Source organism: Lissotriton helveticus, chromosome 1_1 (genome assembly GCF_964261635.1).
Source record: "Lissotriton helveticus chromosome 1_1, aLisHel1.1, whole genome shotgun sequence".
NCBI classification, from domain to species: Eukaryota; Metazoa; Chordata; class Amphibia; order Caudata; family Salamandridae; genus Lissotriton; species Lissotriton helveticus.
This window is the reverse complement of record NC_136057.1, coordinates 907,639,352-907,662,290: the sequence shown is the minus strand read 5'-3', so window position 1 is coordinate 907,662,290 and position 22,939 is coordinate 907,639,352. Positions and strand designations below refer to the sequence as shown.

General features: G+C 42.5%; 1 protein-coding gene across 1 annotated transcript in view; it reads left to right on the top strand.

Moving 5' to 3' along the window:
• PLXNC1 (plexin C1) overlaps positions 1 to 22,939 on the top strand; it is a 510,673-nt gene that overhangs the window by 190,672 nt on the left and 297,062 nt on the right. The window contains exon 7 of the mRNA XM_078676006.1: positions 10,337 to 10,418. Coding sequence (XP_078532132.1) covers positions 10,337 to 10,418 — 82 coding nt within the window. The remainder of the gene's footprint in view (positions 1 to 10,336; positions 10,419 to 22,939) is intronic.

Here is a 22,939-nt window from a genome sequence, read left to right as displayed (position 1 = left end):
GATATGCCTGATGTACTATAATAACTAAATTGTCGACTAACATTACATTGGCTTGCATTGCTTTGCACCAAATGTCCATGACCTCACCTCACCCCTGCTGAGGCACACTGCAAAGCAATGCCTTTTCACACAGGAGCACCAACACGATTGCAAATGGGGGATGCCGCTCCTGTGCTTTGTCCAAACCTCTCAGGATAAATCTGCAACCACCCCATCCCCTAACCCTTCATCTGTGGTGGGTTGGATAAGTGAAGTAAAGTTTGCTACTTTTCAGAACATCTAACCTGTTCGGCTCAGCCTGGCAGCTCTGTGCTGCTTCCATCAGTGGAGGTTAAATGTAAACAACATAGTAGTTCCATCGGTACGCCTCTGCCCACAACCTCCCCAAACCCCCCCAAATGAAACACAGACAAGTGTGCTGGGATGAAGAAGTTGCAGGTTTATTTGTAGTACAAATAACAAGATGGGTTAACTGACAGGCGACCCCCCTCCACCCCGCAACCCCTTGTTGCAGGGAGCCTGAAGTTGAGCCAAAGTAACAGACACCAATGGCCATAGCCCGGTGTGGTACCTGGGAGGAAAACTCCTCCCACCGGCGGACCTATCGTCCACCCACCCCACCCTCCGGACAAGGGAGAGTTAACTCACACCTTACCCATCCGGGTGGGGCGCTATCGGCAAGCCCCCGGCTGCTCAGGCTTACAACCGCCCTAAGGACTAACGGGGCGCCGTCGAAACCAAGTCCCCAAGAAGGGCCCCTTGGATTATATATGACTCAGCACGGTGCGTTTCGCACTGGGGCTTCAGGTCCTGTTCCTGCGCTTGTCCTGTATGGGGATCGCCTTGTACCTCTTCCACAGCCCTGGGCGTGGCACCCGCTGCGCCCAGAGCCCCCACTACCTAGCCCCCTATTTCCTCTACTTGCATCCTGCTGTTTCCAGTGCCTCTCCTAAATCTAGTAGGAATATTGCCATGCCTACTTTGGACAAATGCACCCCGTCAGATTCCCAGCAACCAATGGATTTCGCGTGCAGTAGGCCATGCCTGATGAAACCCCGCCCTCGCATATCTGCAAATTTACGCATAGCTGCGTTTACACGCCTGCGGGTAACTTCCAGGGCCTCCTGCGAGATCGCTCCATGCCATATAGGTCTGGGAGTTATTTCCGACCACCATATGCTGCATGGTCCCAGCTCACTGCTCAAGATGCTCAAATCCTTCCTCATCGCATCTAATAGTCGTCTCTTGCCTAATGTTACCAGATCATTCCCCCCTAAATGCACCACCAAGATGTCTGGCAGTCGTCTATTCTCCCTCATTGTCTTACGCAGCATCGCTAAGAGTGCATGCCAGTGCATTCCCGGGAGGCCAAATCATGATATACTAGTGTTGGTGAAGCCATGCTTCCACGTGTTCGCATTCACCCATCTCGCCAGTCTTGTGACGTAAGAGTGCCCCAACACCCACACCTCTGTGCCTGCAGTAAAACACTATGTGTTGCAAGGTTATAGTTTATTTGAACACTTCAAGGCACTGCACAGTAAAACAACCACCAAAGCGTGGCAAATGTAGTCTATAATTCACATTGCACTACAAACCAAAAAAGGGGCCACGTAACCGTGGCATACGTAAACATATTTTCTCTTTGCTTACACGTTCCCTACCTCACTTCTGCTAAGAGGGGCTATTGCACTAACTGGTCTAACATATCTTTTGAAGCAATTGGAGTCCCACCGCCCTACCCTCTTAATTGCCTCGGCTGGCAGACCTTCCTTGTAGGCTGTGGTTGCCGCCTCTATTCTAAAAGAGTGGGAGCTGAATTTGGCCCCTTTTGTTGTATAGCCAGCCAAGAATAGGCACCCTTGCATTACATGCTCCACATGGTATTTAGTAACCGGGGAGCCGTCTAAATGTATCAATAGCAGCCCTTCTGTACATGGGCGGCCAGCCAGGAAGGCGGCTAGCAGGGCCACCGGGCAGTAGCTGTCGTTGCCCAGGCGATTTAATGAGATGTTCCTACCCCTGCCTGCCTGGTCTGTCTTCGAGAATCGTAAGTAAATCTCTACTGATTCAGCTGTAAGTCGCACATCCTGCATCAAGAGGGCCCTAGAGTTCATCTCTTTCTTGGAGCGGGCCACCAACTCCCCTATTCTAAAGGCTCCAAAAAACGCTAAGCTGAATGTCACTGCGAATAGGGATGCTTCGTAGGCAGAGTGGGTGACCTTGGGAAGGGCGTCTATCATGTTCTTCAATGTCTCATAATCAATGGGGGCCCTTTGGTCTACTGATTTAGGCATCACTCTTGCCCAACCTTTGAGCGCTGCCCTGGTCGTAAATAATGTGGTGGGGTCCTTCTGACCTAACAGCCTGGCATGATGCCCGATGGCCGACAGGTGACCCGCCATCCACGAGTGGCTCTTCCCCTCATCTTTCGCCCAAATCATGAATGCTTGCACTTTGGCAATCTGTAGGGAATCCTCCTGCTCCTAAGGGCCCATGATGCCACAAAATGTTTTCACGCAAGTCTGATATCTCCTCATAGTCCGGGGTGCCAGCGACATCTCTCCTAGCTCTCTAATGCGCTGCGCCACCGCAGCAGGTGCCAGAGCTGAGCCGGGAAAGGTGTCATCTCCTCCCTCGCTCTCGGCCAAGCCTCTCGGAACCGCTGCCAATGAAAACGTGAAAGTGCGTCAGCAGCCGAGTTCTTGACTCCTGGAATGAGCGAGGACTGAGCGCCAAGGACTACCGGAGTATGGCAGCACCCAATGGGGGTGAACACGGGCAGCAAGGAGCAGGCGCAGAAAAGGATTCTCTTTAAACTCACCCGTTTCAGAAAGGGAAATTGCAAGGAGGTAGGAAAGTGATGAGCGTCTGCTGAACCTAGGGGCTTAAAGGGGCGGCCGGCGAGTGCACAGCATGGGAGGACTGACTGCACCCAGCAGGAAGCACTTGAACCTGCTGGTCAAGCAGGTAAAAGAGGTGGAAGGCCAGCGTAGAATCAATTGGCTACTGGAGCAGGTCCTAGGCCTCCAACACCAGCCAGAAAGAGGGCCTGGAGAAAGCAGCTGCAAAACAACAGGAGACAAGGCTGGACTGGCCATACCACGCATCAGGCGTTTTCCCCAGGAGGCTGGAAGGGTGAGGGGCCTGTTTTGGTAATGGGGGCCGGCTTTGTAGCAATGTAGCAGCCTTAAAAGCACTGCAAAGTTCTTGTATATTCAGAAATTTTTGGTTAACAATAAAAGTGTCAAGATAACTGTGGTGAATAATGCACCTGCTGGAGAGAGATGGGAGTTTTGTCTAGTGACAGCTTTGACTCATCTATGTAGCACAGAGGGTTAATGTGCCTGCTGCAAAGAACGTGCAGCAGTCATATCAAAACACAGTTTTTCATGTGTATAGTTCAGTGGGTTACTGTTTTTGTCACAGAGATTATTTTGTTACTGTGCAGTTCATAAGTTATCATTTTAATCTAGCAGTGTGAGCTATTAGCTGCCATCAAATTGATGCATGCAGACTGCATGGTACAGGTTAGACAGTTATGTTTTCTTCCCAGGTCTACATCATTCTGATGTTGCGCTAAAGGTTTGTTTGGGTTGAAATACATTATTTTTATTAAAGTCAATCTCCAGCACTGTGTTATGGTCTGTATCCTGGGTTTCTGCTTCTGGATGAAGCGAATCCTAAACCTTCTAGCCCCCTTTGCCTGATGTAACATTTTCTATACAGTGATTTACACACCTATGAGTCATTGTATTTGTATGTGTGTGTGATATAAAGTACTCAAATACCCTACACTGGGTTGAGAGGTGCTATAAAACAGATAAAATACATGTGAGAGAGGGGCTATGAAGAGATGAGAGGCCCTTGTCGGAGGGTGATAGTGACAGAATCATTGAAAAGCTCCAACAAAGATTGTTGTATGCTGGTGCATAGTGGGTTCATCATTTATTATGATTTAAAAGCTAATACAACTGGAAACATAATGGCAAATGTGTTGCAGAATGCACCATTGTCCCCACATTTTCTTGAGGAGAGAACCCCCAGGAGTCACCCTTGGTAGTGTTCAGGCTCGCTCGTTGCACTCACCATGCCACGTATTGGGGCTGGTCTAACAAAACATACAGGGGCTGCTTTGGTTTCCCTGTCTGGCCCTGACAGGAGGTCCACCATAAGGACAACCACACAGTAGGAACCCACAACACCCAGATAGCAGTGGCTGAACAGACAGCTGCTCGGGGGAGGGGAGGGCGTACCTCACATGGCACAGCTAATGGCGAGCCAGCCAGCGAATGCATTAGGCCATCATCAGGGGATCTGCCCATAATTGCGTCCAAGATGGGACTAGCAAATCATTGTCCCCCTAGCTGGAATAGAGAGGATCTGATGAACAGAGTTCATTAACATACACTCTACGCTCGAAGACAAGCATATGGCTCTAGACCTAGAGAAAAAGGATGAGGATAGAAGGGAAAGGCACAAGCCAAGAATCAGGAGGTCCATAGACAACTGGCTGCACTCATACCGCACACTAGCATTTGTATTTGTTGAGAAATTCCAACATAGCACAACAGCACTGTTTCTATATACGCAGAAGGTCCATGAGACGCACCACAAGTATTAGTGCGAGGCCTGGTTGAGATTTGACGAGGACTTCAGTGCAAAGATGCAAACATGGCCTCTCATATATTGGGATCATCAGGTTGTTACAGGCTTTACTCATCACATGTCTCTGCAAGTGAAGAAGTTCAACCGAACTAACTGGCATTTCACTCGTATGGAAACAGGAAGAAAGCAGAGTGGTACCAACAAGGGAGCGAAGGTAAGCAGTACTTAAAAGGGAAGTTCACAAAGTCCCAACCTACGACCTGCTGGTAATTTGAAAGGGAGACTGCACGTGGGGACAAGCCTGCAAATCTAGACATACATGTAGCAGTTGTGGGGGTTCCCACCCCATCAGTCATTGCAGAAAGGGAAAAGGGGGCAGTTACAAGACGGACTCCCCCCAAAAAATAGCATAGTGACTACACATGGAGGGAGGGGGTGTGACGGAGGAAAAAGAAATAGCATCCACCCCCGTACAGGTTAGATGTCTCATTCTGTTACTCAATCAGTATCACAAACAGGTTGGTGTTCAGTTACCAGCGGAGGGCTTACAAAAAGCTTTCCCATTCCCTACAAGAGTCCACAGGTACAATGCTTCTGTAGCAAACTCAAGAAGGTCTCGGAAAATCACGAGGTCACAAGGCGCAAAGTGGCCAAAGAGCTTGAACTGGGCCACTCCCACTTCAAGAACAAGTGTTGGAGAATTCATAGTCTCTTTGTTGAGAGTCATCCCCAAAAAAGAGCCCGGCCAGTTTAGGCTCATACATCAACTGTCCTACAGAGAGGGAGAGTCAGTGAACGATAAGCTGGACCAAGATCAATGTTTGGTATCATATGCTATACTGGTTGAAGCAGTGGATATGCTGAGGGATGTGGATAAAGGAGCCTTAATGACCAAAGCAGAAGTTGAGTTCACCTTCTGACTTTTCCCGGTACACCTGAAAAGTTATTACCTGCTTGGCTTCCAGTTGGATGGATCCTTCAATAACGATAGGTGCCTTTTCATGGGCTGTGCTTTTTCCTGCGCATACTTTGAGGCTTTTATCACCTTCTAAGAGTAGGCACTGGAGAAAGATACCCCTAAGAAAGGAGGTTTCACTATCTTGGTGACTCTCTCTTTATGGGGGGAGACTGGTTCAACACAATAGACCACCCTGCTGGGCCATTTCATTTCACTGGCAGAGCAACACCATGTATGCTAAAAATAATAAATATCCTGCACTCCTTACTTTTTGAAACCAAACTGGTTTGACAATCTTATACAAAAAATTCTTTTGTTTGTAATCCTGGTGCTGTCCCTGCACACCGACTGGCTCCTGTCGGTTATATCATACTCCACTATACCAAACAGAACCTGTTTGTAAAGAGACGTACTATACACTTGCCCCAAAGGTGCTAAATTTTAAATATTTGCTAACATGTAATCAGATGAATTTTAACCAGCATAATCTTGCATGTAAAATTATTCTTTCACTTTTGTGTGAACATGTTATTTCAAACAAAACAATATATTTCCACAAGCAATTCGCAAACAATTCTTCGTAATTTCTTCTTTATTTTTCTTTTCTTTTCTTTTGCAAATGGTTCTTTTCTTGATTCATTACATCATGAATTGCATACAACCTGATTCCCAATGCATTACGGTAATTGTACCTTCTTCAGGGGAATACTACAATAAAATACATAATAAATCTCATCAATTTATGTGTAAAGCTAACTTATGTTCACATCATGACAAACCAGTACCAATTTCATGTGTATCTTGGGATTAGTGAAAAAGGTGGCCCGAGGTGAGATTCAGCAGCTAATGGGCAAACTCAACTTTGCCCCTAGATTTGACCCTGACCATCATCCTCTCATGACTCTATGGCGCTTCTGAGAGACGCCCCTTATCAGCCATGCTAATTGCTTAGCGAATGTTCTTCCCAACGGGATGTTGGGAAGAACATTCGCTAAGCAATTAGCATGGCTGACAAGGGGCGTCTCTCAGAAGCACCATAGAGTCATGAGATGATAATGGTCAGGGTCAAATGAGACCACCTGCATTGGCAAGTTTTCTTCACCAGCTTAAATGGGACGCTTGTGTGTCAGCAGAGAAATTGAAACTTTTTAAAGATGTGGAAGGGGCCATTTTGTGCTCATCCTGGTGCTCAACTCTGTGTCAGACAAGTGGCATGAGAGAGGCTTGACAAAAAACATAGCACTGATTTTTCTCAATCATGGTGGTATTCTTGTAATGGGAAGAAAAGCTGGCCAACAAGCAGGTGGCACTACGGTCAGATGGCCATACGGTGGTACAAGCAGTAAACATGGGCGCAACTAGTTGCCCTAAAGATGCCCTAAAGTCTTGCTCCTGTTGTGATGCTAAGTGGCCTGCCAGCTGAGTGCAAACACAGCGATAAGTTCCAGACATGTGCCGGAATGCGATAATTGAGTCACGGATACACTCTCCGTTTTCAATGGGCACGGTTCTGCCAGTTGGCACCAGTTGGCACCATGGGTGGAGGAGAAGATGACACTGTTTCCTGTCAACTTGTGTGATGTTGTGGAACTGACCCGGCAGTCCTTGATGACAAGACTCTTTTGCTAAAACCCACCAACACATAATTGCTGGAGGCACTTCCAGAGAGTGACAGATTAATACCACACAAAGGGCGTCAACAATGGCAAGGTGGAGAAATTTCCACACTCTGCATTAACTAGTGGAAAATCTGAAGCTTGGGATCAGACCCACCTAAGCGCCATGGGTTATTATTCCAAACTGTACAGAGGGGAGGCCCGACCAGTTCTTTCTACTGCCACACAGCTATGCAAGGATGGGATCGCAGTCAGGCAAAATGCAAAGACAAAAGTCAGCCCTGAAGAACTGGGATTTCAAGTACCCAGCGGCGCCAGGGACACGCCCGAAGTCCTCTGGGTTCCCTTGCCTTGGTATACAGAGACACGAAATACTTCTAGGTGGCGTCAGAGATCAAATTTATTAGCTGCAGCTAGTAGCAGAAATCCCAGCAAAACAACACGGTGTACAACTCAAGAAACTGCTCAATTTTCATAGAGCAAGACTTCACCTTTTATACACAATATTATCATTATAAATGTACACCCACTGCACCAAATTCTGACCAATAGGACACATTTTCTAACTGAGTATCACATTAACAAAAACCCAATTTACAGTAACCCAACCCAAAAGTTAATTATTAGGACTGTCCCAAATTCAATTTCCACAAGCCGGACAAACCCATAATTGAAAGCACTACCCATGTAATGAAAAGTCGTAAGGAAAGAAACAATTTAGATGCTGATTAGGATAAGATATGTGCAAGGAAACTAAAGGTTAACGAGGTCCTGAACAGTGATTGCCAATTTCAGACAACCATCAGCTAGTGAAACTGGTTCTGCAAAAGGTCGGTTTCAGGTGAAAAGGGTCACTCTCTCTGCAGTTCATTCAGAGTCAGAAAAACCCAAGTTAATATATGCACGAACTCAGAAGGCCAGGCCACTTGTTCGTTGGGCCTACTTCACAGGCCTATGTGAGGGCAAGACTAAAATGGAGTCAGGTTTGAGAATTACAGAACCACAGCCCATTGATTTTACCAGACTAAGGGAGCTACTGCACAAGCTACCCACATTTGCATTGTGCCCAGGGAAATGGGCCTATACAGGCCAGTCTTCTCTTTAGCATTTTTTGTTGCCTACAGAATCAGTACACTAGTGGCCCTCTCCAAGGCCAACCTGGGGAATACATGCCTGCGGCTACAGATGTGTAAATGGGGGAAAGATACATGGTGCTCCACCTCATGCAGTAGACTGACCAGGAGCAAAAGGCCAAACTTGCTTGGCTAGATTGCCTGGCATCCCTGTCATTTTGCCCCATATTCCTGACTTATCTTTATCTGTGGGACAGACCATAGGTGGTCCACCATTGTTCATGCACCTTGATGGAATGTATCTCAGCAAGTTCCAGTTCAGTTCCATAATGCGTATGGCATTAGCATGGACTGGTTTCATGTCTGAGTTTTTTGGGTCACGATCCTTCCGTGTCGGGCAGCCACGACAGCGGCAGCATGCTGCCTGGGGCTGAGTGGATCAATCAAACACACACTCTCAGGGCCTACACCAGACCAGACAGTAACTAATCCAAGACAAATTTCCTTGTCACATAGGTCGAAGCCAGAAGACGGATGGTTTGGATGCTAGGCCACTCCTACATCACAAGGGCACAGCAAGGTGCTAGTGCTTGGAGGCATGCATAGCACCATGGTTGTGTTGATGGGCAGGTCTGCCAAAAGACTAGGAGGCGCCTCAGACACTGGAATAACCCAAAGCCATCATGGTACAACTAGGCGGCAATTACCTCATGGAGCAAGAGCACAAGAAACCTTTAGAAATTATGAAGGCAGATCTGACAGCCATCTCCCGATTGCTCCATCCCAATGATGTACTGTGTTCTGAGGTGATAGGGAGATTTAAATGGAGGGGCGGTGGACCATAGCATGGTGGAGAGGTCCAGGAGGAAGCTTAATATCTAAATGAGTATATTTTGCAGGGGCATGGGCTGGGAATTTGTCAGGCATGGCCTCTTTAACCTCAAGATGCCAGGTTACTACGTCGATGACAGAGTTCACCGAGCCAAGGTTGGGATCGATATGTTTTTACTGAACATTGTAGGTACACTCGCGATAATAGGGTTTTCTTAGGCTGTGACATTTCAACCACCAGCAGCATTGCAGGTGACAGCTAATATTGCCAAAAATGACAACACAGAAGGCCAGAAAGAGAAAATGCCTAACCAAGGTCCTTGGTCTCATGGCAGGGACACTCGAGGGCAAACAGAGGGCCAAGAAATGTTCAGTGCAGGGCGGACCTGGCCTCAATGCCACGACATCCTGTACAAAGTGGGCAGACAAAAAGTGATGTCTCAAGAGGACTAATAGAAGCTACTCGTGGTCAACCAATAAATGACTTATGAATCTAAGATGATTTGACATGTTATGATGCCAGAATTTTACAACTGTAAGTGGATTGATGATCACCAAATGGTTATTGTGAGAAACGTCGATATATAAGATATGTGCATTCCTGGAACATAGTAATGACCAATGCTTTCATGAAAAATGTATCTCCCAGCTTGAAAATAATGTAATACATTGTGGCCGTTCTCAGACCAAGGAAGGTCTGTGGTGTCCTTTGTGGGTTGGTTAATTGGTTATGGACGGTTCCTAGAGGGCCCAAAAGGAAGCTTGCCCTGTGGGGGTGGGATATGAGTCTCACTGTCACAGAGGAAATGTACTATTGGCTTTTAACTAATGTTACTTACAGACATAAGCACAATGACAAAATAAAGCTTGACAGTGGTAAAACCAAATACAAGATTGTAAAGAGGAATGCTCCGTCCCTCACATCCTGCTATTCTGTGGTTGCCTTGCTTAGTCCCACACTCCAGTGAAAGGAAGAAAAATGTTTGGCAGTGACAAGATACTTATGGCTTGTAAATCCAAACAGGTGCAGCAGCACTAGGAGAGGATGATTCTGCAACACATTGGAGGAGTAATGTACCTAGTTTTGCCAATAAATTATTAAAATCCGCCCATCATGTTCAGCGACACCAGCAGAGTAGTTCACTTGTCTATGGTGGTTGGACAGAACTGCACCGCCAGCATATTCAAGGTAGCTTGCAGTCATGTGGCATATTTTTTAAATAGGTTGTGTTTTTTTGTTACTTTTTCAGAATTAACTGCAGAGGTTGTGACAAACAACAGGACCTTATCTGAAATATACTGGCTCAAAAACTGTGTTCAATTACAAAGCAGGTAAACAAATTCATAATGTATTGTGTCAAACATAGTTTATGTTTTACTCTAGTTTGGACCGTTTCACATTTAAGAACATTAAAAATTGCAGGTTACACAAAAGCACCAAATGCATGTTTACCATTTCAACCCTCTCCACTGATTGTAACAAACATATTTTACTTTCCTTTCATTTATGTACATGCCATGCAAGACTTTATGTAGGCTTCCTTTGTCTTTTTACAAAGCATTACAATGATGACTTGCCTTTTTATAAGTTACGTTTCCTGCTGTAGTTGTGTTTACGTTGCAGCAACCTAACTGGCATCTGTCACCTTTACCATCTCAGGTGGTAATCGATTTATCAATATGAAGTGTGCTGGTTTGGCTCTGCTAAAAGTGTGTGTTGCACACTCGATTTTAGCAGCAAGAGCTGAACTCACTGATCTATCCTTGATGCTTTTCTGTTGGGCTGTGGATGCTGATTGGTCACATCATTCACCTGGCTTCTGTCCTAGAGATGCAGTAAGATTCCAGTTATGTTCATTATTTTGTCAAACTCAAACTCCATTTTGCTAAGCGAACTGAATACCAGAGTGAACCCCTGAGAGAATTACTCTGGAATGGCACAATGTGGTTTAGTGGGCAGGATGTGGAACTTGTACTCAGCATCTTTCTTCCTGATTTTGCAGTTATTTAGCTGTGGTGACACAATGGTACTTCCCTCTGCCTCTTCGTATTTACACACAGACAGTTTGTAACTCAGAAGGTATCAACTGCAACATTACAAGTTCGCTAAAGGTCACATACGGAGCTCTAAAGGGCGAGAACATAACTGGCAAAATGTTTTGTTTATGTATTGTCTGAGCTCCCTGACTTTCATTTTCCAAGCAGAATTAAATTAGACATGTTAAAGTACGTACAGCCAGTCAACACACCAATCCCCTGTTATGTTATCCTTTAATGATTGTTAGAACTGGGGGTCTCTAGTTGGCAGAGGTAGATACCACTGTCCAAATAGGGACCCTTGCTTCTAGTCAGGGTAAGGAGGATACACTCTTTAGATAACCCCTGCTCACCCCCTTGGTAGCTTGGCACGAGCAGTCAGGCTTATTAAAGGCAATGTGCTAAGTATTTGTACCAACACAGTAACACAGTGAAAACACCACAAACTGACTCCCCAACAGTTTAGAAAAATAAAGGTATTTAATCTAAACTGCACAAGACCAAAACGACAAAAATCAAACATACACAGTTCAAGAATATGGTTTCAAATGAGTTCTTAAGGCTGCGTTAACATAATCCACAGTTGCATCACGTTTTAGCCAACAGTACCTTTAGATGGGACAAAAGTTCCAAGTGAAAGCTGTAGCGGTGAAAAGCAAGCGATGCTTCACTCCATAGACCCTGGGGAGGCATTGTGACAACCCCACTGGAATGCAGCGGGCATGTTGAGATGACTCCGGTCTGTATGGGGAGGGATGCGATACCTTGCATGGATTCCGGTGCACAGGTTTCGGTGGAAGCAGCTCGCAAAAGGTACGATGCGAGAATCTTCGGGGCGGCGATGATCTCCGGTGCGGCGATGATGCGCGGCTCAGCGTCGATCTTCTCCTTTCGCGGCCCCTCGATGCGATGGCTCTGCGACGAATCTCGCAGCGTCGTGATGCGGTCCGCAAGCAAGCAGTGCGACGATCTCACCCAGTGACGACAGGCCCTGCGAAGATACTCACAGCAATGGTAATCTTCCCGCACCGGACTGGTGCGTCCCGCAAGCGAAGGATGCGATGACTCTGGCAGTGGCAAGAGGCGCTGCGATGATCTCGCCTTCGCGGCGGCGGGAATTTCCTCGCACTGACGTGGATGCGCTCCGCAAGCGAGCAATGTGTTAAAACTTGCAGAAAGTCTTTAAAATCTTGGTTTCCAGCTTCTCTAGGAAGGAGAGAACTCTCTCAGCAGAGTTCAGGGAAGCTGGGGGTGAAGTCCCTTTTGTTTCCTGGGACTTCTTAACAGGGAGCCAGCTCTTCTTAAGGCCCTTGGAGATTCCTTCAAGCAAGGGGACACAGCAAGGCCTTCCCCTCTCATTGACAGCAAAACAACTGCAGGTCAGGCCAGCAAAGCAACAGCAGTCTTCCTTCTTCAGTCTTCCAGATTTCTCCTTGGCAGAGGTTCCTTCTTGATTCCAGGATGATACAATTTTCTGTAGTCTGGAGTCCTATACTTATACCCCTAAAAGTCTTTGTTCCCTTTGTGCAGGAGGGCTCTGAGCCCGGTCTGAACCAGTTCTGGGTGTTCCTTGAGCACTTTGTTTTCCTGGCCTCTCCTTTCCTTTCAGAGAGAGGGGCAGGGTCATCAGCCACCCAGCAGGAGGTGGAGCCAGCATTGTGGAAGGCAGGCACAGCCCTATTCAGGCCCAGGTGCTACCCCCTCACACCACTCTAGATGCAGATGGAGCTATTCAGCCTAGGGATGGCCCACTCAGCCTCTGGGAGCCACCCAGCCCCTGTCACTCACAAACCAGACAGTCAGATCACAAACAGGCCAAGGCACACAGAAAGGTCAGACAAGAGAACAGCCACTTTCTAAAAGTGCTGTTCTCAAACACAGGATTTAAAAACCACCTTTCCTAAAAGATGTGTTATTAAATTCTGAGATCAGGGATACCAGACTTTTATGTCCTACCTTGCTCCTATGGGAAGATATGCTGGTAGCCACTGTAGCCAGCATTCCCCATGAAAGCCTATCGGCAAGGTAGCCTTACAATAGTGAAAAACGAAAATGGCTGTCACTCACTACCAGACCATGTCACCTGCACTAGTACATGCTCTACCTTTCACATACACTGCACCCTGCCCAAGGGGTACCTTGGGCCTTCCATAGGGGTGACCAATGTGCACAGAAAAGGAAGGGTTAGGCCTCCTGGTCAGTGGGGACACTGACCAGAAGGACATGGCAGTTCACAGACTGTACACAGGTACTGTGGCGACAGGCCTGAGACACCATTTTAGGGCTACTCATGTGGGTGGCACAATCAGTGCTGCAGGCCCACTAGTAGCATTTGTTATCACCAGCCCTGGCACACTCAGTGCACTTTACTAGGGACTTCTTGGTGACACAAATATGCCAATCATGGATAACCAATCACAATAACACTTTACACAGGGAGCACTTGCACTTCAACACTGATCAGCAGTGGCAAAGTGCCCAAAGCATCTAAACCAGCAAAAACGAAATCCAGCACAGCGTCGAAAATACAGGAGGCAGAGGCAAAAAGACAGGGGAAACCACGCCAAAGATGCCAGGTCTAACAATGATGCTTAAAAACTACATCTGAAATGTAATAATGAAAACTCAAATATCCATTTATGCGTCATGTCTCATTTTGTCTGTGTTCAAAATAGTATATTAAATTTTATAATAAACAGTGACACTATAAAAAAGAGTACTATATAAAGTACCCATATAAGAAACATATCAATGAAGAACAGTAATTGAATATAAAACAGGTACAATGTAATATATAATTAATAATCATAAAAATAAAAAGGAAGGGATAGGAACAAGCATAAACATTGTAAAAAGCAATTTGAGTAGAGCTACTATAAGTTAGAACATGTGCAACGTATAATATAAGGGAATAAATAGAAGAGGATATAGCTAAGAAGATAAATAATGATCCATCAGTTTCCAAAATGAATGAAGAGTTGCAGCTGTGAGTAATACCAGTCAAAGATAAATTGGCACCTCTTCTAGTGAAAATAATCCATGACCACCAAACATGAACAGATATTAATGAGACGTTCTTCCAACACGTTGTAACAGACTTTAGAGCAGTTGACAACAGAAAATTAAAAAGTTTACATTCTAGGTCAGAGAGTTCCTGAGAAAGAGCAAAAGATTTGCATATCAACAAATTAAATGAAGGTTCATCAGAGATATCGAGTATTTTTTGTATAACATCCCAAACTTCATTCCAAACTTTTAAAACCGATGTACATTCAAAAAAGCATATGCTTTAACAAACCAATATGTGAGTTACAATGCCAACAATTTGAACTCGGAAGTAGCTTAGCCTGAAATAACTTTAAGGGGGACCATAAGCAGTTCAACAGAATATAAGAATTTGCTTGGTACAGTGATACAGGTAACCACCCTGATATATTATTCAAACATGTTTTTTTCCATGTATCATAGGAGAAAGTAGTCAAGAGTTTATTATTCCAAAACGTTGACATCTTATCAATATTGTTACCTTGAAATGCATTCAGCTTCTTATACATTAATGAAACAGCATGAGACAAAGAGGATACAGTTTGAACATAAATTGTTAAATCTGACTTTATATTTGAAGGAATATTATTAGGAGAGAAATCTAATATAGAATTATATTAAAGTTCATATTTGAGGAAATCAGAAGATGGTAAGTGAAATTTTGCCTGTAATACATCATACGATATAACAGTATTATTATGGTAAATATCTTTGAGGTAAAAAATGGCAGCCTTAATCCATGAATGCCAAAATTTAACATTTTGAGAAAGTTTTAGGCATGGATTGTACCATAAGTACATGTCTACAGTATTTTAAATAGTTGATTGAAAGAGTTAGTGAAAATCGTTTAATATTAGTTTTGTGGATTTCAAAATAATAGACTTAGGAAATAATAATGACTTGTTAGACATGGTTAACTAGGTAGACAATGGAAACGGAGTTACCAGACTTTTTTTCTATAAGAAGCCATGTAGGTGGATTAATCAGGTGGGATTGATTAAACCAAAGAGAGCTTTGTTGTAAGATAAATGCTTTATAATAATTTAAAATATCTGGTGAATCAAATCCTCCATTACACTTTGCCATTTTTTGTTTTTTATAGCCAATACGAGGTGCTTTATATTCTTTGATAAGTCGGAGGGTCCCCGGCAGTCCGACGTCACAGTGGCCGTGTGCGTAGGACGGCCGGGGGCCTTCCATACCTTGCACGCGTCAATTTTTTAAGCACCGCGGCGGAATGTCCGCTGCGGCGAAGAAGTTATTATTCCAAAGAAACTTAGAATGATGTTGCTCAGCAATTTTATAAAACTTCATAGGAAATTGACTAGGAATCATAGCTAGGAAATAAAAAAAATTATTGGTGCTATAGTCATTTTTATTGAGTCCATTTTCGGCCACCATAAAAGGTGAAGTGATGACCATTTAGATATTGTATCTTTAATGTAATTTAAAAGAGATTCACAATTTAATGTTATTGTTTTTTACATAGATGAAGAGAACAAAATGCCAAGGTATTTGATCAGATCTCTTTGCCAAATTATTTCTTTTATGGGTAACATATCTGAGGTACAGTGAGGATTTAAAGAAAAATCTGTTTTTGTTGTTGTTTAAGGTATGACCAGAAATTAAGGAATATGATGAGATAATATATAATAAAGGAGGAAGTAAGAATTTAGGATTGATAATAAATAAAAGTACATTATCTGCATACGCTAATGTTTTAATAATGACCTCATTAATATTAATACCAGCAAAATCATTACATTTTCTAATGTAAACAAGCAGAGGTTCAATAAGAAGAAGAAATAGCAATGAGACATTGGACAACCTTGTCATGTACTTCTAAAAAGAAAAATTTGATTCGAAATTTGATCATTAATAAATATACAATCAGTTGGGACAGAGTAAAGAGCAGATATCATACGGATAAAAAAATCACCAAAATTAAATGCTGCTAGAATATGAAATAGAAATTGCCAATGAACTTTGTCAAACACTTTTTCAAGATTCAATGCAAGTACTCCAGATGTTAAGGATAAAGTAGACCCCTGTTCGATAGCATGTAATAAAGTTCTTGTGATATTGACAGAATATCTATTTTTCATGAAACCAGATTGATCAAGATGGATAAGGGAATCCAAAACGGAGGTTAGTCTGGTTGCAAGTATTTTGGCATATAGTTTATAATCCTAATTTATTTAGGAAATAAGGCGATCATTTGATACAAGTGTTGAGTCTTTGTTAGGTTTAGGTATAACTACAATCAACACTTCAGTAAAGGAACCTGAAGTTGAAGTTGATCCAGTAGAACTAAAAAAGGTAAAAAGTTTAAACAAATGAGGAATAAGTTGCAAATCAAATTCCTTTTACAATTCTGCTGGAATGCTATCGCGGATACCAAAGGGAATGATGGACGGATCATTTGAGCAAATCAAACACTCACCCCCAGTCAACTGATCTGTGTTTAATCCATCACCATTCTTTAGCTCACTCCACCACCCCAGTTCAGACATGGCCATATGCAAATCAGTCTGACCCTGTGCCTCATGGGAACAGTCCAGCCCGAACTGCCAAGCCATGTCTTCCCTGGATCGCACACAAGCATCCTGGGACCGGTTTTGGGTTCATAACCCTCATCAGCCAGGCTATCTTGAATCCAGTGGCCAAGTGAGCAAGGGACCCACATAGTAAGAGTATTTTAAGATTTCGGGACGGGTAGCAATAAGGTGAAGTTAAGGGTTTTTAGGTTCAGGGAAGGACAGCATTAAGGAGTAGTGAGGGGTATTAAGTGTGCATTGAATGGTAGAGTTAAGAGATTAACAAAGGAGTTTTAGAGTGTAGAGAATGGTAGCATTACATTATAGTTAGGGTTTTTAGGGTCCAGGAAAGGTTGCATAAAGGGTGAAAGGTTGAAGGGGTGAAAGGTTTAAAGTTTCACAGAATGGCAGTGTTAATGGGGTACAACATGTTATTAAGGTTCAGGAAAGGGTTGCAATAACAGTAAGTACGGGACTTTTAGGTTGATACATCGGCAGTGTTAAGAAATAGTAAGGGGCTTTTAGGGTTCAAGAAAGAGTAGCATTAAGTACATTTGGGTTTTTTTGTGGTTCAGGAATTGGTAGCTTAAAAGGGTATTTAGTTTTTTTAAGGTACAGGTAAGGATAACGTTATGGGGTAGTGAGGGGTTGGTTGGGTTCAGGGATTGGTAGTGTCAAGGAATAGTAAGGGGCTTTTAAGGTTTAGGGAAGGGGTTTTTGGCGTTGGTGAAGTGTAGCATTAGAGGGTAGGTCAGGGATTTAAGGTTTCAGGGATGGGAAGTGGTAGGGTTAATTAAAGGATTGCTATTGTATAGGTATTACCCCGACAATTTCAACTCAATGTTAATATAGTGGACATTTTAAAAGAGCAATGGTTTCACACTGCAAAGATGGAGGGACATTTGGAATGGGAATACGTTTTGCCCTGTAAGAATACAGGTAGTTAGAAAAGGGTATGATCTTACTCAGAGATATTTTTCATCTGGCTCTGCTTTATTTAAATATGAGTGATCATTTAAATTGTTGCCATTGCCATTCCTATGTCCCTTTCTAAATGTAGGATTCGTGACCAGGCAGGTTTAAGTTGTACCTTCCCTAAAAAGTTAATAACTTTGTGAATGTCTAAATATCCAGTTTTTTATGATTCCTAATTACCAACTACCATCGAGGTGTGATGTCTCTAATCATCTGTAATAACGAAACGATGGAGCTACTCAACTGTAATATTTACAGCTGAGTTGAGTTGTGATGTCATAATGACTCCTGGCAGAGCCAGCATTCAGGGTGAAAGACAGGTCACATAGCATAGTTACAGCTGCAGTTTAAATAACCAAAACGAGAACTGGCTTTTCATTATATTTTTATATAGGTTTTTAAAAGAAAAGTTTTTAACAGATAAGAGATATTTATGGAAACTTTTTGTACACTGTAGGTCTTTGCAGGAAATATAGACTCTGCATGTCACATTCTAAGCTAAAGCATTTTTTAACACGATTTAGATTAAACTAATTCTAATATATTTTAGCTACAGATTACTAATTGCTTTTTGATGTATTCAGTTTCATGCTACAGGTTCCACTTTTATTCTTCATGTTCACACCGTTCTAAAGAGACAGACACCATGAATTTAAGCAGCTTGTGGAAAGGTTGATGATGTGACTACATATTATTAGGAATTAAATAACCTCTGCAATAAGTTAAAATAATATTGCAAGTTACCTCAGAGTTTCATACCTCATAAGGGAACTTGACTTCAGCCTCGTTCCTCCATGTTGTCCGGGAACTCGTTAGTGACTTGCAATATCCTTATAATGTATGACAACAGATATTTTACCCAATATATGACAGCTCCTCAATTCCTATGTGAAACAGTTGCATAAACCAAGATCATTTATTAACCTAAATGGAAAAATGAAACAGACTCAGGTGAATACCAGCATTGTAGGTAATGAGATCAAGTAAAGAATAATTACTCAATCTCAGCAGTTGTCCAAACTTGTAAATGGGTCATTTTATGACTAGACAAGGACATGAATGACTCGTGTTAATAGTGAACTTTGCTTCACCAAATATATACAGCATTTCCTCCACTTACATTACTGATGTAGGCAAGGTCTAGGTGAAGTGCCATTTTCTTAAGTGAGTGACTACACTGTCAGGGCATACAAAGGCCATGAGTCTCGTCCTTAAGCAACATATATGCAATAATGTGTTGTGACCAGCCTGTCCCCTCCACACAGTTCTACAAAGCAGTGAAGCACATATAAACTATCAAAAGCATCCATGCGCTTAATTCCTCCCCAAAAATCCACAACAGGTTCCAGGTGTCCACTATCCAATGTAATCCATCCCTGAACAATACTTTATGAGTATTGTTCAAATATAGTTTGAAATATAGTTTCTTACTCCATCTTTGCTTCTAACCAGTATGACTCATCTACAAACACTACAAGCACAATCAATTACAATATCAAAAGAAGATTTTGGCTCCTGTCAATGAAAATCCCAGAACTGTAGAGGGTGTCAAATTCTTTTGTATTGCGTGATGATGTAAAGGATGTGAAAGCACTAATCAAATGTTTTTAACACAGCATTTCATTATCATTGACTGCTAGCTTGTCAGCATGTGATATTAGGAAGAAACCAGAGCCACCAGGACAGCCACTAAGGCCCCCGAGGATTGGAAGAAAAACATAGAAACTTGTTTGCATTCTTTGGGAGCTGTGCGCATGGGCCATCTGCAGGAAAGGTCATTGTGAGTGACTTCTTCCTAGTCTCCTACCTTCAAACTCGGTGGGCTTTATGATTAATGCTGGTTATACCTACCATCCGCAACCACCACACAGGACGCCAGGCTGATATCATTTTCTACCACACTAATGGTAGTAATTTTAGATGCCAAAACACATATTTACAAAAGAGGGTCCTGTGGAAATAATTTTTACCGACCCTGTAGTCTCCTGTAGTAATTTTAGATGCCCATGAGCAAAGATGGGCGTTACATCTCCTGGTGCAGTATTTAACACTGATTAAAGTTGTTCTTCAATACCAACTATCACTTTAATCCTTCTGGCGTAACAGTGGTCAAACATATTAGGTTCTGCTTTTTCTGTGATATAAATATTTGCTTTTATTGGTGGTAATAGTGTTTATTACCAGCACATTGTGGCCAATCTTCTGATAGAAACATGATTTTTTGATGGAGAGAGATATGTTTCCTAGGTAGTGTAGCAGAATGTAGAGTATTGGCATCTTTTATGACTTTCTTCTCAGAATAGGGCAAAAACTATAGCTGTTTAGCAACGGTTTGGAACATTTCTCTTTAAAATGCACTACTCTGTCTCATTTTTCCAAAGAGTTATTTTAGTGCGAAACCCCTTAGAATAAGTTGGATGTACTTTGTAGACTCTTAAATAAGCATTGAAATATATAGAAAATAGTTAGCATTTAGGCAACGTATTTGTTAAATTGTGCTACAAAGTGCACTGGCTCAATTTTTTCCTAAGGTCTTGAACATGCTTGCTCCATGCAATATTGGTCTTGCATTTACATCATACCTGCATACAAAATTCCAAAATACCACTTAATGATGAGTGGGTCACAAGATGGAACCATATGTGAGACATACAGGAACAAATATTCAAAATGAAGCTTCTTATGCCAAGGCAGATTTTGAGAAGCAAATGTGTTATGATTTCACAGATAAAGTTCAGAAACTAAACGAGGACTTGAGTTCTTATTTAAAGTTAAGCAGATAAAGGACATCCACCAAAAAGTGGAGGATGTCCCATTCATCGTATTAAGAGAGCATTGGTTTCTAAATGGCAGATGTTGCACTCCACCAAATTCTGAATTGAGCCCCTACCAACTCTGCAAAAGTTGGGACATCAGTGCCCGGTATCTGGGGCATTGGGGTATTGGATTTAGAAATTACAGCATAACAACTTCGTAGAGGGTCTGAGCTACACCGCCAACAATTCCTTGTTACATGACGACCCTTCTCTAGCTGCTACTTTCCTACTTTTTGGTGCAAATTCTGTTTGCAGTCATTACAAAAAAGCTGGCGGCTCCATTTTGCTTGATCATTATTACGTTCAGATATCCGCACAGTCTGAACACAACTTCTGCGCTCCTGTACCACTTTATGGACAGAGGGCTCAACCACCTACTATCCTTAGTGCCATAGGCCTTGTCAGCAGTGATTTCACTGTCGTAACTGGAGCCTGCAGAACATTATAGAAATATACAAATAACGTTTTTTTCAAAAGGCAGAACCGCTGTGCCAGAATATACATAACTAACAAAGAATAATTGTACTCGGTGAAGTGACTCAGACGCACATGTGTATTATCTGTTGAGAGTCACAGGATAGCACATCACACAAAGACCTTACTCTAGGTGAAAGGGCCCAAAAATATTGCACATTTGTCAGCACAACTGAAGCATCTGAGGGAAGGAAAAAGAACCAAGTCACGTACACATAGGCTTGGAGCTTAGATTCTGATGGAACTGACTTAGAGTTAATTAACAACTAAATAACAAGTTCTGTTCCATTTAGAAAACATGGTTGTCTGGAAGGGCAGGAGAAATTAACATAAAAACCCAGCGAACCTAATGGTTTCAAAAGGGCATAACTTTGAGTATTAATTGGGAAGCCTCAGCAGAAGCCACTTGCGGCACAGGAAGAATTAAAGATTGCATCAACCATGATAAAATGTGTAAATTCATCACAACTCTCAATCAATGTTGCTGACTTAGGACCCTGGATGAACGTTGACACTTGATCAAACAACCCTATCATTCTGGGCAGATTACTTTATCTTCATGTGTCACAAACATGACATTGTGTAAAGTAAAAGTTCACAATTGTGTAAATTGTATGTTCCTACCTCTCAGTAAGACCCCTCTTCCATTAAGTATAATGTTTTGTGTACACTACCTAGTCTTAGATGCAGGCTCTTTCTGCAAGAAGTTTCTCGATATAGTGCTTCAAATGTTAGGCCAACTGTTTAACAAATGCCAGAATTTAAAATAAAATGCCAAAATTAAAATAATTTGAGCACAATGCGTTAGTGATTCTGGGTCCAGACAAGGTTCAAGTTTCCCTGGCCTAGTATGAGAATAGGAGAAACTTGGACATAGATAATTCACACACAAAAATTAATAATTATTTTTCACATGTTATTCAGCTTAGCATATCATAACTTGTCAAACCTGAAAGTATTAGAGAGTCCTTAATCAGACGTCAAAACACTGCATAGTCTGTGCATCCTTTCCTTGTGCAAGGTCTCGGCAGTCATTTTACATTCAACCTATACCCCACTGTTATGTTCGTCTTCCCTCTTTTTTAGAGGTACATTTCAAAAATATTTTTTCCTTTGGCTCGATTAACAAAACATTGACATTTCTCTCTCTCTATTGTAGTTCATTGCACCATTTCTAAGGTTCGTTAGTATGTGAATTTTTAGAGCCGCAGTTGTAATCTTTCCTTGTAAGATGTGGTTTTTAAATGCATGAAGCTACAGGAAACAGGACAAACATAACGTATTTATCTGCATATTTACCTATTTTTATATTTGTACATGTCATTACATTTTCCCGAGTTTTGTAAAGTGCAGTGTGCTGCCTTTCAGTAAATCTCGATTCTCACCAATCCCTCCCGGATTCATTGAGTGAACTTCTTCAATCCACAATTGTTTATGTTGTAGTAACCCTTTCTCACAGCCCTCCAATGTTGAGTAAATAATCAGTTTCCATCACTCTTCAAATATCTCTTCTCTTGTCACTTCAGCTTGTATTGAATTTTTGAGCTTTTTATCAACATAGTAAAGTCCCCATTGGCATTGTATGCCATAAATGCAATTCTTTGTGTCAAGTTTGTTTTATTCATATACCAATATTTGATTATGTGTCATCTGTATAATGGGTACAAATTGCATTTGCATGAGTCTAAACTACGCCATTGAGAAAAGATATGAAGCAGTATCAGAGATTACCAGGAACCTGTGAAGATATTATTTGTGCTTCATAAGGCAAAATTAGACTTGCATCAAATGAGCAAAAACATAGACGACAAAGTCCATCTGATTCTGAACTATATGTGCAGATCCCCAAAAATGGCCTAAGGAATGCTCTCCTCAGAATAGTTAATCAACCAAATAGCACACCACCAATTATGACACCTCATTAGAGCATCGTCAGTTTCTACGGTTATAATCCAAATGCGCCAGGTAG